Below are 15938 nucleotides of genomic sequence, written 5' to 3'. Positions count from 1 at the left end.
AATCAAGCTGAGCTTTCAAAGCACGTTGTGCGTAGTCCAGATATTCTTCCCTCTAGAAACCTCAAGTGCACTTGTTGAGAACCAATCTCCTACTAAATCATTCTACTTCTGTCCTAAACATCACCAGGGCTGGATACACAAATAGGTCTGCATGTATAGTACTAACACTGTTCTTCAGTTTCCACTCATGCTCACCTCTCTGTTTTTTAGAGATTTTTTGTATTAACTATTAGGTCAGTGTTATCTGTAATATGTATGATTTTCTGTAGCATCCATTATCTGTACTATGCATCATCTTTTTGCTTAAATTCTAGCAAAGAGTGAACCAAGAGTAACCATCCTTTCCAATACGGTGAGCTTTCTCCTAAAAACTGTGTGTTCAAAGGCCACATGAAAAATAACAAAGCTCTCTTGGGTACAAGGACAGGTAGCTGAGGAATAATGAGAAGGATAAAAATTCTGATCACTTCTTACTTGTCTGCTCCTCTCTGAATGGGACTGCTCAGGCAGCTGAGACCCGAGAATGATCACTACTGGTGTAGCAGTGGATTAGTAAGTTAACATGTACTGAACAAGTAGACGTTCTAAAGCAGTTTGAAGCAGCAACTACTACGTGTGGAACACAGGTTACATAGATCTCAATTTATTTACACACAGTGCTCAAAGTAAAGGGACTTCTTTGTTATCTGTCTACATTAAAAGCCTATTTTGTTACTGTTTTGTTCCTGGAGCTCTGTACCTCAATGTACAACAAAGTACATTCTGTACATTTACAGAAGTCAAAAAAGTACTTGTAAGTGGAATAATAACTATTATAAACTGGTATTTTAACCAACTGATTTTACATTACTGTAAATATAGCCAAGTAGATTCATCTGAAAAAGCTAGTCATCACAACAACTATGCAGTAATGGTAATTAGAGCAAAGATAAGCTTGTTTATCACAATGAAATAATGTTTTTTTCAAGGGTGCTGTAAGAGAATAGTGTAGATATATATCTTTAAAGATGTGTGACTGGAAAGAACAATAATTATTCTTGAAAAGTTTTTAGAAAAATATGCCTTCTTAAAATGGGCAGTTTTCTACATCTTTAGAAATGAACAGTCAGTTCATACTTTCCCTTCACTAGTTAACCAAGACAGTATTTCCACAAGAAAGCCAAAAATTCACTAAGGACAAATGGTTTAAACCCTGTATAGAAGTTACTCACATTACATCTACACTAATTATAGAGAAAGCTTAATATTCAGTTATCTTTAAATCGAGGAAAAATGTTAAAACTCTCTGCTTCCATTGCCTAGTAAACATCTTACTGACTTAATTTTCTCAATAACTGTCTACTTTAACACAGATGTTCTTGTTACCCTGCCTTGCTAGAAAACTGGCAAGATGAAAGAGCAGTGGATAAATAAACAATATTCCTAATGTCTATAGTAATTAAGCACTGCAATTACTTCAGAAAGTACACCACCTCCTTTTAGCCCACCTCCTAGATAAACGTTCCATTAGAAATGATAGCTCTTGCTGTTTTCTTTTAAGTAGCCTTCTAAACACTTTAAAGGCTGTGAAATCTAATTAAAAATACAGAAGGGAGTGAGGTGTTTTCTTATTGGTGGTGGTGGTGTTTGTTTTTAAGTTGTTTGGAAGTGGGCGGGGAGTGTTTTTTAAAATCCTGTATTACCTAATCTGAATTGCTTGAACGGCAAGCTTTATTTGTTTGAATGAAGTTTATCATTAAAAATCCAGTTCAAATTGCACTGATGTTTTAATGCACTAGGTGGCATAATGATATTCACATTAGAGCAAATTAAATGCTTCACTACTATCCGCATACATAGCTGAATAATAGAGGTAGCCCTTTTTGTCAGATAAGAAATGGTAATTTTTGTAACAACAGAAATGCTAATATTGATAATCCTCCTTTTTGTTTTTTGCAAGAGTACTTCACATTTTTAAAAGAATAAAATCATTCTTATTTAAAGACAATATTAAAACCCAGTGTGGTGTTCATGTCAAAATACTGGTCCTCTCATTTAGTACGCTTTCCATTAATTCGCTATGATCAAAACATGATGTTTATTCTAAATACACGTACAAGAATGGTGCAAAATAACAAAAAAATATTTCCTGCATGCTATCCTCCCTCATCTCTATAAACTGGCAAACCTGGGCCCTCATCAGCTGAAAGATATTTACAGATGACATAGCATTGTACTGGCCTGTGTTGTTCCAATTCTAGTAGCACTTGGAGGGACATTAGCTTCATTTAGAGAAAAGTTCTTTGTTTCTTTTGATGTGTGAAATATCCTATTCTCCCTGCAAGAAACCCAGACATGTACTGGACCAACTAAACATATGTATCCTAAGGAACACAATTTTAGGCAAAAAAGTTGACAAAGTGATATCCAAATAGTCCTGCTATGAATCTTTACCTGTTCAGTCAGATGAGTAGGGTTAATGTCCAGCCCCTCATATTCACAAAGATGTTCTAAGGACTGAATGCCCAGGTGAAAGTGAACTACTGAAATCAGTATTAAGGATTTCCATTAAAAAATCCTTTACACACTACTTCATTCCTGATTGTGACAAAGTTTACCTTGAGCAACTTTACTTGTGGCCAACATTAGAGCATATCAAAAGACATACAGGCTTGAGAGTTATCACTTTTTCTAGGACTCGTTTCATCAGCTTTGATATGGGTCACATTAAATGCATGTTGACACTGCCAGGAATTGGACCAGGTGAGTTTAATCAATCTTCTCCATCTCTAACTCTATTAATTCCACTATTATTTTGGACATAATGAAAGATCCTTTTAGACTGATTCTGGTGTCAGTCTGAACTAGCATTATGTCAAAAAAAATTTAGGTCATCTTCATTTACTGTAAGCTCAGAGACTTGCTTTTTGCTGCAGATGTTCTGCCATAGTTTGCTTGAATTCTGGGCGCTAAATTACAAGATACGTCAATGTAAAGTGGCAGTGAAATCATTTATCATTAACTTGAAGAGGCCATTATTCAGCTGTGGAAGATGACTGTTACATGAAATGCAGAAGGATGAGATCATGATTTAGTGACCAGGAGAAGTGTTCATTTTCCAAAACAGCAATATATAACAAGAGTGAGAAAGGAATAAAGTATAAGCAGTTGATACAATTTTATATGGATAATGTTTTGATGTTGTCCCTCATGGTTAAAATTGGCTTTTATGAGACTTGTTGCTGATTAGCAGACTTTTTTTTATTGGATGACTTCTATATCTGTCCTGCTTCTTTCTGTGAAATCACAACTCCCACAAGTTAGCTCAGTACCACAAGCAGATAACCTACCTGAGTGTCAGAAAAAGGATTAAAATTGGTATGAAGCTTAGAGTCCAGTAATTATTATTTCCACAAGTGTTTGGCATGTTGGTTTTTTTTTTTGTTTGTTTGTTTAGTTTTGCTTTGTTTTTGACGTGGTCACTAGCATATTTGACTGCTTTATGAAATTATCTTCTCTTAGAAAGCCTTTTTGTGTAAACAGCTGAATGGGATAATGTTATTGCTGGGACTAATTTTGTAAAGACTGAAGATGTGTTCAGTACAGAAAAAGTGAGCATAGAATGAAGCACTGTATCAAATACCACAAAGTTATCAATTTCTAGAAGAGATTAAAGGTGGGACTTCTTTTTTTGATGCAGTCAGTAAAAAATGCTGAAATGCCTACCTTTTCCAGCTGGTGCATCCCTTCCTCTACACAACAAATGGATGCCAATGTTCTCAGTGTCTGGGGATAAAGGCATCTGAAACAATCTTGGCGACAGATCTTAAAAAGAGCAACTACACCTCCTTCCTGCGGGGGAAAAGCAAAAGTCATAAAAGCAGCACTGAATGCTTCTCTAGTATTTAAATGAGATTGTCATAGGGGGAGGGGTAGATTCCTTTAGTAATTTATCCAAATTAGCTATCATCAAAACACCAACAAAGAGGATATTAAACTCACACAGAGAACTCAAGCTGATTAATGCTTATACACTTAATAATGAAAAAGTAATATAGCCTCAGTGGGAGGTGTACTTAAGTGACTGACTTTTACCAATTACAAGCACAATTTAAATTAAACTTGACATTCATGTGAAAATGACAAAGATTGGAGTGATATTTAATTGATAGTTCAACCATATGCTATTAGTTTAAAATAGATTTGTTAGCAAATATTTCACATTCCTCTACATTTCTGATACCCATGCAGTATTTGCCTATTGTTAAAATATGAAAGTGATCACGTGGCTGAAGAGCTACTGAAAATGTCAAAATAGGTGTCAAGTTATACGAAGATATGTAATCCATATACTCATCATCTAGCATGTAAAACTTATGTTCTTACACATTTTTCTTTAGATATGGCATATAATAAAAAAAAAAGGGGGGGGGGGGGTGTATATACATCCCTATAGTAGCAAGCCTTCTTAATTTCCAATATAGCACATAAACATGTAAATATTAACGAAGGCCACATAATAAATGAAAAGATAAATATATACTATACATGCACTTCACTTTTTTGATGGATTGTGTTACCTAAAAATGTTATGCCATCAAGTAGACTACAGATACAATATATTACATACAAGCAAACACAGTGAAAAAGAAAGCATTCAAAATATTAATCACAGATGAAAGATCTTGGTCTAAAATATTCAGATTGCAAGACTGAAATAATTTTAAATGGAGTCATGGACCAAGCGTAATATACACTCTCCAGTTTAAGACTGCTTAAGTAGCATCTATATAAAAATATCTTTCAGATCTACTGGAATAATTTTTCTCCTAACAGTTTGTTATTTGGAAACTCAACGGGTTGTGTTGACAAAATCTCAGGAATACAATTCAGAACTATTTCCATATTTTTGTACTATCTCTGCTGGAATATAGTAGAGCATAATAGATTAAGCTAATCTGTTCGGTTTAACAAAAATAGATACCAATTTAAAATAAAATTAGAATTAGACAAAATTAACACTTCTATATTTTCAAGATAGAATTTTATGTCTTCGCATACATGTGTCATTTCTATGAAATCAGTGAAAATAGTAAATTTAGTAAGGCTTGCTAAGAGTAAAATTATTTGTGGAATTGTAGGAAGTGCACATATATCTGTTATTTTATGTCTTGTATTGCTATATATAGCCTGCTGCATGCAGACATTTATTTTCAAATAAAAGGCAGTACACCAATAAGAAAAACTGTCATTTTTTCATCCACAAAAGGATATTGGTATTTCACCCATGTAGTAATTAAACTATTTATTAAAAATTATATAGAAAAGACCAAGTACAGCATTGTCCCCAAACCAGAGGTAATTAGGATTTCTTGAGTCTTACTGTTAGACTGAAAGTCCTCACAGTTTAGTGGGATCAGAGAAGATCTGATTATCTAGTTTGGTTATAATAAGCAGAAGTTTGTGGATGACACTAGTAAAGCTCAAGTAAGATTGGCACATTAGCTTCAAGCTTTCTTTATGACAAATGGGTGCCTTGCTTTTTCCTCTGATGGACAGGAAGCGATTTATCACTGCATTTGTCAGGAGGAGATCCAAACTGCTTATTTTGTGTGCTGAATGCCATTACCAAGTTGTAAAATGTTGATCACAGGTAATGAATCTAGAGAGCTGTAAGCGAAATAGGCAGGAAATACTGTGCCTGACTCTGTGGCTTGTCAAAAGCACCCAGCTGCCCTAAACTTTACTGGAATCTCAGCATCCTCCAGAAATTATTCACCTTTATCTAAGTTTGTCACCTGTGCCTTTTGCAAGGATGACAGAACTACTCCATCTGATAGGAATAAATATAAGTTGGTCAAATGGGTAAACAGTTCCATCCAAAGAAACCTAACAGCACTGAGTTTTGCTTGCTTTGGAGCTTAACTTGCAGTACACCTTTCCAAAAGCTCCCAATATATCTAAGTGTGCTTTTATTTATCCTTTGCAAACTTTTGGTTAAGAACTGGAATTGCCAAAGTAACACATTAAACGTTGCTCTTGTGGTAATGCAAGTTTCATTCAGAACAGGCTTCGCATACTTTTTTCAATGACAGGACAACTTGCTTTAATGTTTGATGACCTATTTCTCTCCTATATTGGATTAGTAGGAATTCAATTTCCTGGAGACATTCCTGAGATGCAGTTCAGAAGGACTAGCAGTAGATAACAAAATCACCTGAAATACAATTGCAAGTATGTGAGGGAGGTCATGAGTATAAAAAGTCACACTGTGCACGGGTTGAGTGAATAAAGAAAAAAGGCATCCAGCTCTAAGGAGTAGTGTTTTGCAGGTCCAGCCTTACATGACTCAAAATACAGCAAATTCCCATCAAGCCTTTCCTTGGGATGGAGGACAACATTTGTTACTAGCTCTAAAGAAATTTTCTTAATATATACTTGCTAGAAATAGAACTGATATATAAATGATTTGCTGCACACCCCTATAAACCTCAAACATTTAGGCTCAGCTACTCCAAAGAAAGGTGTGATAAACAGCTATGGTATATTTGTTTTACTGCAAATAAATACTATCTGCATTTTTGCCTATCTCTCATTAGAGACTATTAATATACTATCTAGTCCAATAAAATTAGGATTACACTAATCGATCAGTGAAATAGATTTATGAATACTTTTTTTTTTTTTCTGTATTACTATGCCCCGCCTTTTATTTCAACTCTGAAACTCTCATTTTTAAGGATTCTTCTGGCTGTCATGAAGATTAATCAATTTAAAACCAGTCTACTTCAAACAATGCTAATGTTTTCTACAGGTGCTTAAGTACATGCAAAATTTGCCCATGGAAGCTGTGCATGCCCCATCCCTGGAAGTGCTCAAGGCCAGGCTGGATGGGGCTTTGAGCAACCTGGTCTGGTGGGAGGTGTCCCTGCCCATGGCAGGGGGTTGGAACTGGATGGCCTTTAAGATCCCTTTCAATCCAAGCCAGTATGTGATTTATTTTATTTTATTTTAAGATCTTATGATCTCGTAACATGAAGGTAAGAATTTTAACCAAGACAATAATTTGCAAGTTTTAAAATGAGAGATTCTGGGATCAAGTCTCACAGACATAATGCTATAAAGATTTTATGAATACACCCCTGCAATGGATGCAGCCCTAAACAATGATCCAAGTTAGTCACATCGTTTTATGCTTGTATGTCAGGAGACATGAGAGAAGGATTTTTAGGAACATTTGCTTCCAAATGTAGGAAACTGATCCACAGGCAGAAGCTTGATTAAAACAGTTTTTTTGTGACTGGTAGTTGCTACAAATGTTGCACTGGCTCTTCCTCTCTTCGTTTTCTCTTTTTGCATTTAAAATATCTAAACTGATGGAGTTTCCATTATGCTGCCACCATCATAGACAACAGATGCACATGACATTGTTTAAAACTCACATCACATCATTGATTTTTCTTTTAGCTCAGAATTCAAGGATTTTTATTAACGTTATTATTTACGTTTCTTCTTTCTTCCTTCATTTCTTATGTTGTCCTTGCTACTACTCATTTATGTTAGAAACCATCTTAGCCTTTTAACTTCACACAGAGAACAACTAGCTGGCTTGACAGTGTGAGACAACATGACTCTTCCACAGTAGATTTGTTACATGCTGAAAAAAATAATTAACATCTATATTTTAACTTTGACTGCAAAGCCCAAAACAGTTTCCAGTGAGTCAAAGGATGCCTCCAGGTACAGTAAAACTATAGGTGGCTTTTCAGCAGAGGATGTTTTAAAAAGCAGAGACATTTTAAATTTTGGTAACAGTGTTAGCAGGGGGAAGGAAAGGAAGGAGAGAGACGATTGAAAACCTTACCAAGATGTAAAGCAAGAAACCAGTTCCAAGTAGCTTTTCAAAATTAACATGGTTCTTGGTTTCATGTCCAAGATTTTGATGTACTATAGAAGCATAATTTATGGCTTAAGGCACAGAAGAACACACTAATACAACAATCAACAAGATCACAGATTGTCACGGAGAGTAAGATTTCAAGTTTGCTTGAATAGCTCTGTTGAGTTTTGCTTTCACTATACAAACATTCAGCTTCTGTCTTTGTTTTGTTATTTTTTACAACAATAGCTCTTTAGGAAACTTCTGTATGTATGGGAGGTCTTGAGATCTTTGCAAATATTGAATCCATTCCCATCCTCTTAATAGGTAGGCACAGCATCAGGCTGTTTGTTTTGTTTCTTAATTTTATACATCACCCTGCACTTTCACTGTCATAACTACCTAATCCAAGTGATCAAATGCAAAATTTTGGTCTGTTATTGTTCTTCTGCCACCTTGCTCACAGATGCAGGTAACCAATGTCATACAGAAGGCGAAGGATGATGGTGAGTCCAGACAATTGTATTTCAGTGCAAAGAGCAAACAGATGCACAGGATAGGTGACACAATCACCACTATAGTTTGGCAACCAAACACCACTTAAGGTTCTTTGCATAAGGAGATGCATTTCCTCACTTGGAAACAATTTAGTGCATCCTGTGACATATCCATGTAATGATAGTAATAAATTAATTTAGTGATTTATGGAAGGTCAGACTTCATTTCTGATAAATTGAACTGTCTATAGAATTATCATAATGACAAAAAGAAGACAATCAATTTTCTCCAATTTGTAAGTTCTGTACTTCCTCAATACTCAACATTTTAAAATTGTTTTTGGGTACCACTGAGTGGAGCTCAAATACCAATTCAGAAAAAAATAAACCTCTCATGCTCTTGCATCATCCACTACATGAGTCTACCTCATTCAGAGCCTTAAGAACAGAGTAGTGTTTTTATGGTGCAAATGTCCATCTGTAGACAGAGCAGAAAAAAAAAAAAAAAAGAATTAGCTGGTGCTATTAATCCTCATCTCCAAGCAGGACAAGGGGTTGGCATAACACTCCACAAGCAGAAGCTTGGGGAAAATGTTTCCTTCTATACGTACATACTAGGAATTGGATAACCCTATCCTCAACCTCATAAAATACCTTGCCTTTCTCACTTTTTCAAGATCCAAGTGTCCTCAAAGGTACTCTACAGGGATCGACAGTATCATTGATCTTGGTAGAGTGATGGGTTTATACCCACAGCAAGCATCAACCGTTGAATGAGTAAGAGCACATGCTGCCAGAAGTAACCTACACTGCCGTGACAGCCCTGTGTAAAAAGACTTAAGAAAGACATGTCAGAAAGACTTAAAAGGTTCCTGTTCCTTTGCTTGCCCACACAACTTTAGTCTAAATCCCTCTTCTGTAATATTCAGAATTATCAGCATTAGTTGGGCACTTGAAACTTCCATTTTGCTTGTTTTTTGGTGACTAAGTGAATGATGCCACCTGAGCTGCAAGACTGCATACACCTCAAGAGAGGAGAGAGAGAGGCAAGAAAAAAAAAACAAAACAGCAGCTTTCCAGTGCCTCAGAGGAGATTATCAAGATTGCATAGCCAGGCCTTCTATAGCAGTACCTGGAGGGAGGAAAACAAGTATGGACATAAATTGAAACAAGAAAAGATCCAGATAGATGCTGCGAAATACCTACATCAAGAACCATCAACTGACAGACTTCTTGCCTGCTATCTTCTGTCTTTTACGTGTTCAATTTATTTATAAAACAATAATAATAATAATAATAATAATAATAATAAAGTTTCTCAGATTTAAGTTTTGTTGTTCTTTAACCTAGATTTTATCAGTCTCCTGAAATACAGAATTTCATCTTGTCCTGTACATTTCAAAACTCACCACCACTAGTATGTTAAGTAAAATAATCCACTTGTATTACTATTTTTTACTCCAAATTAATCCATACATTCCCCTTACCTTAGCTATGATGCGGCAAAGGTGAGCACCTTCCTGGGTAAGGCTGAATAAATTATTAATCGCCGACTCAGTGATGTACACACTATCCGACAAATCTATTTGCCTCAGTAGGTTCTGTGTGATATAAGACAGTAAAACACAGTTACTTCCAATGAAAAACGTGAGTATTATATTTAAGATGAGATGGACCAGAAAGTCTAGTCCATTTAATCCATACCATTTTCCTTCTCACCCGGATAAACCAAAAGCAAAGAAAAACATGGGCAGGAGTCAGATCAATCATATTTTAACATATTTGCTATCACATTTAAATAGATGTAAACAAGAATAGTAATATTTCAAAATAAATATGATCAGAGTAAGAAAACAGGTATTTGTTTGAAACCTTTTAATAAAGAACTCTGCAGTTCAGTAAATTATTATTAGATTTGGCCTGGAATTGAACTAAAAACTTGTGAAGGCAACTAACTGTCTCAGTGCAGAAGATGTATCACAATGTGATAGAGGATTTTCACATTATTTATTAGCAATATTGCCTTACTCTTTCTAACACAACTTACTAAGGCTCTATGATCATCAGTAGTCTTAGTTAAAACGGAAGAGTGTCACTGATCAATAACAGGAATACTCAGAGAGCAATCGTTTATTTCACAAATATATGAAATAGGTTAAATATTTTATCTTTGTAAATAGTTATCTTGCTTTTGTGTGTGTGCCCTTGCAACTGCACAGATAAACACAGCTGCTGGTAGAACACAGCTTAATTTTATTCTTTGAAAGCACATAATCATTAGAAGAAGAATTGTTAGAAGGAGGAAGATAATCATTTACATATTTAACACAACTTTGAAATAAATGCAAAGAAATATCCCAGATTTTACACTATTATTGATATAAATCTCAGTAATCTTCCTTTTCAGACACTGTGTTCTTCCACACTTCACATCTCCCTTTAGGAAAATTCTTCTTTAAAAGACATAACTTACCAGTTCACATTATTATATGAATCATTTTCATGAATAAATCCCAACACACTGATTGGAACATAAAGCTCTTGAGTAAATAGTCCTAGCCTCTCACCTAAAGAGTTTGCTCCAGTGTGGTCAACTATCCACAGACAATGTGGTTGTATAGCAGAAGTGAGTATGACTAGGTGGTTCAGAAAACTGCTCTTGTTATGTTTTGTTTTGTTTTTATAGATGACCTCTCTCCCAAGTCATCAACAATAGGAATATAGATTGGATGGTGCAGAACCCTGCTCTCTTAAAATATATAGGGATTAGGGATCAGGATTTAACGTGTCAGTAAGCGTCAAAGTATTCAACCAGAACTATTCACAGTCTACATCTCCTCTTCAGATTAAAGGGAATAAGCATCAAAACAACCGAATTTGCAATATGCAGTTATTTATGCACTTAAATTCATATGACGCATTTCATGTAGTTCTCATAAATCCTAACCAAAGTGCATTAGCACATAGCTTGCTAGCTTGACTATAATTCTGCAAATATATTCTGGAGACTTTCAATTCCTAGCAGTGATCTTTTAAAACTATAGGGGATGTTTCTGAAAGAGACACACATTTTTCTGCAATCCTAAAGCATCAAGGTACATTAGAATTTAAACAATACCATATAGTGATTTTGCTTCAGCACAGTAATAAATACTGTTTAACTATTTCCTTTTTAACGAGCTTTTTTTTTTTTTTTTTTTTTTTCCTGCTCAAAGTTTCAACATAACATCACCTCTAAGACATATACACATGATTTGAGCATAATTAGTTGGGTTTTCTTGGTTGTTGTTGGAAATGAGGAAGCTGGTACAAGGGGATAGCTAATAAGATCTCAAGAAACTAGTTTAAGTCAAGACAGATTGGTTAGACTTACAGGTTATTACCTCAAGAATGCTCTAATGGAAAAAATTTAGAGCATCTGTAACTTCAGCTTAATTACTCAGTGTGTTTATCTACATGTAATCACCACTAAATGTACACATCATGCCTGCAATGCTTCTGGAAGGTTATACATACATACACACACAGACTTTGCTCTCATTGGTCCTCACACTATGGATGAAGGAATTATTCAAAAACTAGTGGATAGTTATGAGTTGGATTTTTTTTTTCTACCACATACATGTAAGAGCTTATTTTCTGTTTTGGTGCAACAAGAAAGCTGATAGTCATATATTGTATTTTAACACTACTTCCTAGAGTCTAAGATATGGTTAAAATGTCTGGTGTAATAATATGTATATGAACATCTTCTAGACATTTTAACTTTTAGTAAGAACTGTCAAGAGCAGGATAGACTTTGTGTGTGTGCGTGCATGTGTGTGTGTGGTTTCTAAAGAAAAGCAGCATCTGCAGGGAGGGAAAAGAAAAATGGGTCCAAAGGTCTAATAAAGTATGCATTGTCCAGAGGTTTTCTCCCTTGCACTGAGAGACACCTATCAGGAATGATAATTAACATAGTGAGCCACAAGATCATTTTGTTTGGAATACAAATCAGGTGAACATGCACCTAAATCTCTTTACAAGATAACTGAATTACCAATCAGAAGTTTGCTGAAAACAGAGCTGTAATTATCAATGTTCTCCCTCGAGGTTCAACAATTTGATAATACTTTTTTTTTTTTTTTTTTTTTTAAACTCTGTAGACTAACCTGTGCCTCATGTGTTAAAACCAGCTCTATCAACTGGCCAAAATACTGAGCAACAGTAGTGAGCGTTTCATTAACACAGGATTTCATGGACCTCAGCATCTGTTCATCCTCAGTTTGTATACACCTAAAAAGAATGGGAAAGGGAAGAAATGAAGGAAAATGAGATCCAATTGTTTTACAAACAATTACAAACAAAGCAATTGTTTTAAGCTGATTGTCACAGGTGAGCTCTCTGTGTTGTAACAGCACATTAAAAACATGGATGTAACAAGGATTCAGTTGTTCACATGAGTACACCATCTTTTTGCCATTAGCATCACACCAGAATATCAAAGCTTTGTCTGCACATGGTAAGAATAACACCAAAGGTTAGTGTTGGACAGTAATGACTGACACAGACTGCACGCCAAATTTTGCTGCAGATGCTGTGTTTATACTAGTGTAACTCTGCTGTTTTCCACTGATGCTTTTTGTTACAGTCACTCTAGAATGCTTTCATTTCAGCTGCAGCTGTGCATATCCATATTTCCTGATGATAAAAGTGCGTTATATATATATATTTATTTTTTTTTAATTTTATTTTTTTTTGTCCTAGTATAATGAAAGCAGGATAAGGGCACAAAACGAATGCATGTCCAGAATAATGACTAGAGATAATTTAAATTTAAAGAACAAATTCATAAGTTAAGCCTTCTATGAACAAAGATGACACACAGCAAGTTTACAGAGTTGGTGTAACTATCCTGTAACCAATGATACTTGCCAACTGAAGAAACACGATAAAGATGGAAAACATTACACAATTCAAATTAATTAACTAGTGTTTCCACACACAAATACATTACTTTAAATTGTCAAAACATATTACACCTCGGCAGGCCACTAATGGAAGATACGGACTGGTTGATCAGTGTTTCCATCTACACAGTATGTTCCCTTCTATAGGTTGCCTGTCTTTCACCTACCTATATTAACATTTTCAAACAGAAAAGGAGGGAAGGGGTTAATGGAGACAGACACTACAGGACTGGGGATCTCATTAAATGTATGTGTAGAATATAAGAGCAAAGTTTGAGCTGTGTGAGTTTGAGAAAAATAAATAAATAAATATTCCTTGCTTATAATTAGATGGTGTCTTTCATTTTTTAGTGTCAGAATTCCAGCATGCATGGAGCTAAGTAAACCAATAAATGCAACTTAAAGGAATGCATATTTTTGTGATTTTGTGGGTTTGATTTACTAATGTGGGTATTCACACAGAGGTACATTTTGTATGATAATCTCACACTAAATTTTTCACGGAAGCTGAAATCTTGGTTCCACAGAACTCAATGGGAGTTTTGCCATTGATATAAACAGACTTTCTCCCTTAATGCCTAAAAGCTCTGAAAAATCCTCTCTCACAGTGTTATATTTATGCCATGCTCCTAGTACAACAGCAGATTCCATCTTTCATTAGGATACATTTTAGATAAAAGCAGTTCACTTCACACACTGGGGGCTAACACTCAAACTCTTTCAGAATTGCAGTTCAAATGTTTGAAGATTTTGCTGGATTTGTACTTCCCATTATTATTCTACGTAATAATAAAAAAGCAAAATGAATATTTCAAACAAAAAAAAAAAAATAAATTACCTTTCTGTAAATGCTGTAAATTCTGAACACTTGTCTATTAAAAGTTTTTCCAACTGCAGAGAGAGAAAATGTTATTTTAAGTAATGATACATATTTGCTTTTTAAAAATAAATAATGCTTGTTCATGATAATTAGGTAAAAACCCTTCGAAACTGTATTATTTCAGATGAACACAATTTTCCTACTTTTCTGAATAAAACAAGTAGAGATAAAAATGAAGGTTAAAATGTATCATTTTCTAAATCTTAAATGCAAAGGAACTCACTGATGGGGCATTTAATTATTTCAGTCTGGTGGTCACTGAAAACTAAATTTTCTTCAGCAAAATTTGTCAATATTATCAACACTCAGAATCAGGCCTATGACAAAATAGATCCATAATGAGTCAAAAATGCTTCCATAGACAAAAGAAATTTAAACATCTTCAGCAAGAGGTGTTGCGTGTAAGAATTTCTTACCAATTGTTTAAAGAAAGTTGCAGTTATTACAATTAAAAAAAAATAAGACAGAAGACAAGTAAGGCATTACTACCTGGTGCATTTCTTCTGAAGAACTTCTCGTAAATGTGTTGTACTCATTTATCATGGAACGTACATGACAATTGACTCTTACTGTCATGCTGTGGACTCTTTGCCATCTGTTCTTCTCTAGTTTTTGAGCAATCCTGGTCAACTCTGTGCTTATGATCCAAGCTCTTTTTAACAGCAGCTGTAAGTTATTGCATGTGCTATACTGTGAGGAAAGGATGAGTTCATTTTGTTCATCCTTCTCAATGCTGATTGGTTTGGACTGGAGAATACACATGCATTCACAATCTGTCATCAGCTTCAAATCTTCCATCCATCGCTGAACGGAGTCCACCTGAATTAAATGCATGCTAGATAGTAAAGAAAGAAGGAAGAATAAGGTGAAACAAAGTGATCCTTAGAGTAATGATCAGCAATAAAATACTAGTACATCTAACTATCAGGTTGCATTTGACTGACAAAAAGCAACAGATTGAGCAAACAATTTGCTTGTAGTATAACACAGAACCATGCTTTGCATTCTATTCCAAAGAAAAACTTTGTGTTTCTGATCACCTTTACATCACACACCATGCTACAAAATTATTAGAGAAAAATGATCAGAGAATAGAGATGACTAAGCAGAAGTTTAGATTGTAGTTTGGGGAGAAAACAGTTCTACAGTTTCTTGTAAATTCAAAGTTTGATACAACGAAGTAGCAATGTTCTGAGCGTGTTTGCTTACTACTTATGGGACTGTTAACATTTTCTAGACATTTCACCTGTTACTTTCTCACTGAACAGGCAAGTTTTACCTTGCAGCATCTTTTCAAAGCCCTTTACATCCACTCTGACACAGCCAAACCAAGAGAGCTAACGATGCTGTCAGCAATATTGGTTTCTGCCATAACATAATCCCTTAAACCTCAGTTGAACTCTACTTCCCAACCAGTCCTTTATCTTTCCCTGCGCTTCTCACTGCTGTCTATACAATGTGCACATTTAAGTACCAAAGCACATTTTTGCACTAAAGCAAACATGCTGTGAAACAATGAGGCTGAAAGAACTCAGGTATACCCTGACACAAGGCAACGAGCCTGCATTTTGTGCACTTGCACCCTCTGGCAGGGATGCAATTAGCAAAGTGTGGTACCCTAGGCAGCGGTAGTGCTGAGCTTGTCTTTGTGACTGTTCCCAAATTCCCCAGAGACTCAATGCAAGCACTCTGATCCCTTTGCCTCCCTGGCAATTTGCCTTCTCTGTCAAAGGCCTGGCTGGTCCCTCACTGCC

The 15938-nt window shown here is 35.3% G+C and overlaps 1 protein-coding gene across 8 annotated transcripts in view; it reads right to left on the bottom strand.

Moving 5' to 3' along the window:
- INSC (INSC spindle orientation adaptor protein) overlaps nucleotides 1-15938 on the bottom strand; it is a 139741-nt gene that overhangs the window by 51557 nt on the left and 72246 nt on the right. For all 8 annotated transcript variants that reach the window (XM_084521884.1, XM_084521882.1, XM_084521886.1 and 5 more), the window contains 5 exons: nucleotides 14674-15019; nucleotides 14143-14195; nucleotides 12507-12630; nucleotides 9843-9956; nucleotides 3706-3831 (listed from right to left, as the gene is read on the bottom strand). In XM_084521884.1, the coding sequence (XP_084378010.1) occupies nucleotides 3706-3831; nucleotides 9843-9956; nucleotides 12507-12630; nucleotides 14143-14195; nucleotides 14674-15019 (763 nt within the window). The remainder of the gene's footprint in view (nucleotides 1-3705; nucleotides 3832-9842; nucleotides 9957-12506; nucleotides 12631-14142; nucleotides 14196-14673; nucleotides 15020-15938) is intronic.

This window comes from Aythya ferina, assembly GCF_964211825.1.
Source record: "Aythya ferina genome assembly, chromosome: 5".
In the NCBI taxonomy this organism is placed as follows: domain Eukaryota; kingdom Metazoa; phylum Chordata; class Aves; order Anseriformes; family Anatidae; genus Aythya; species Aythya ferina.
Note: the sequence above shows the minus strand (reverse complement) of the source record. Positions and strands in the feature narration are given on the sequence as shown.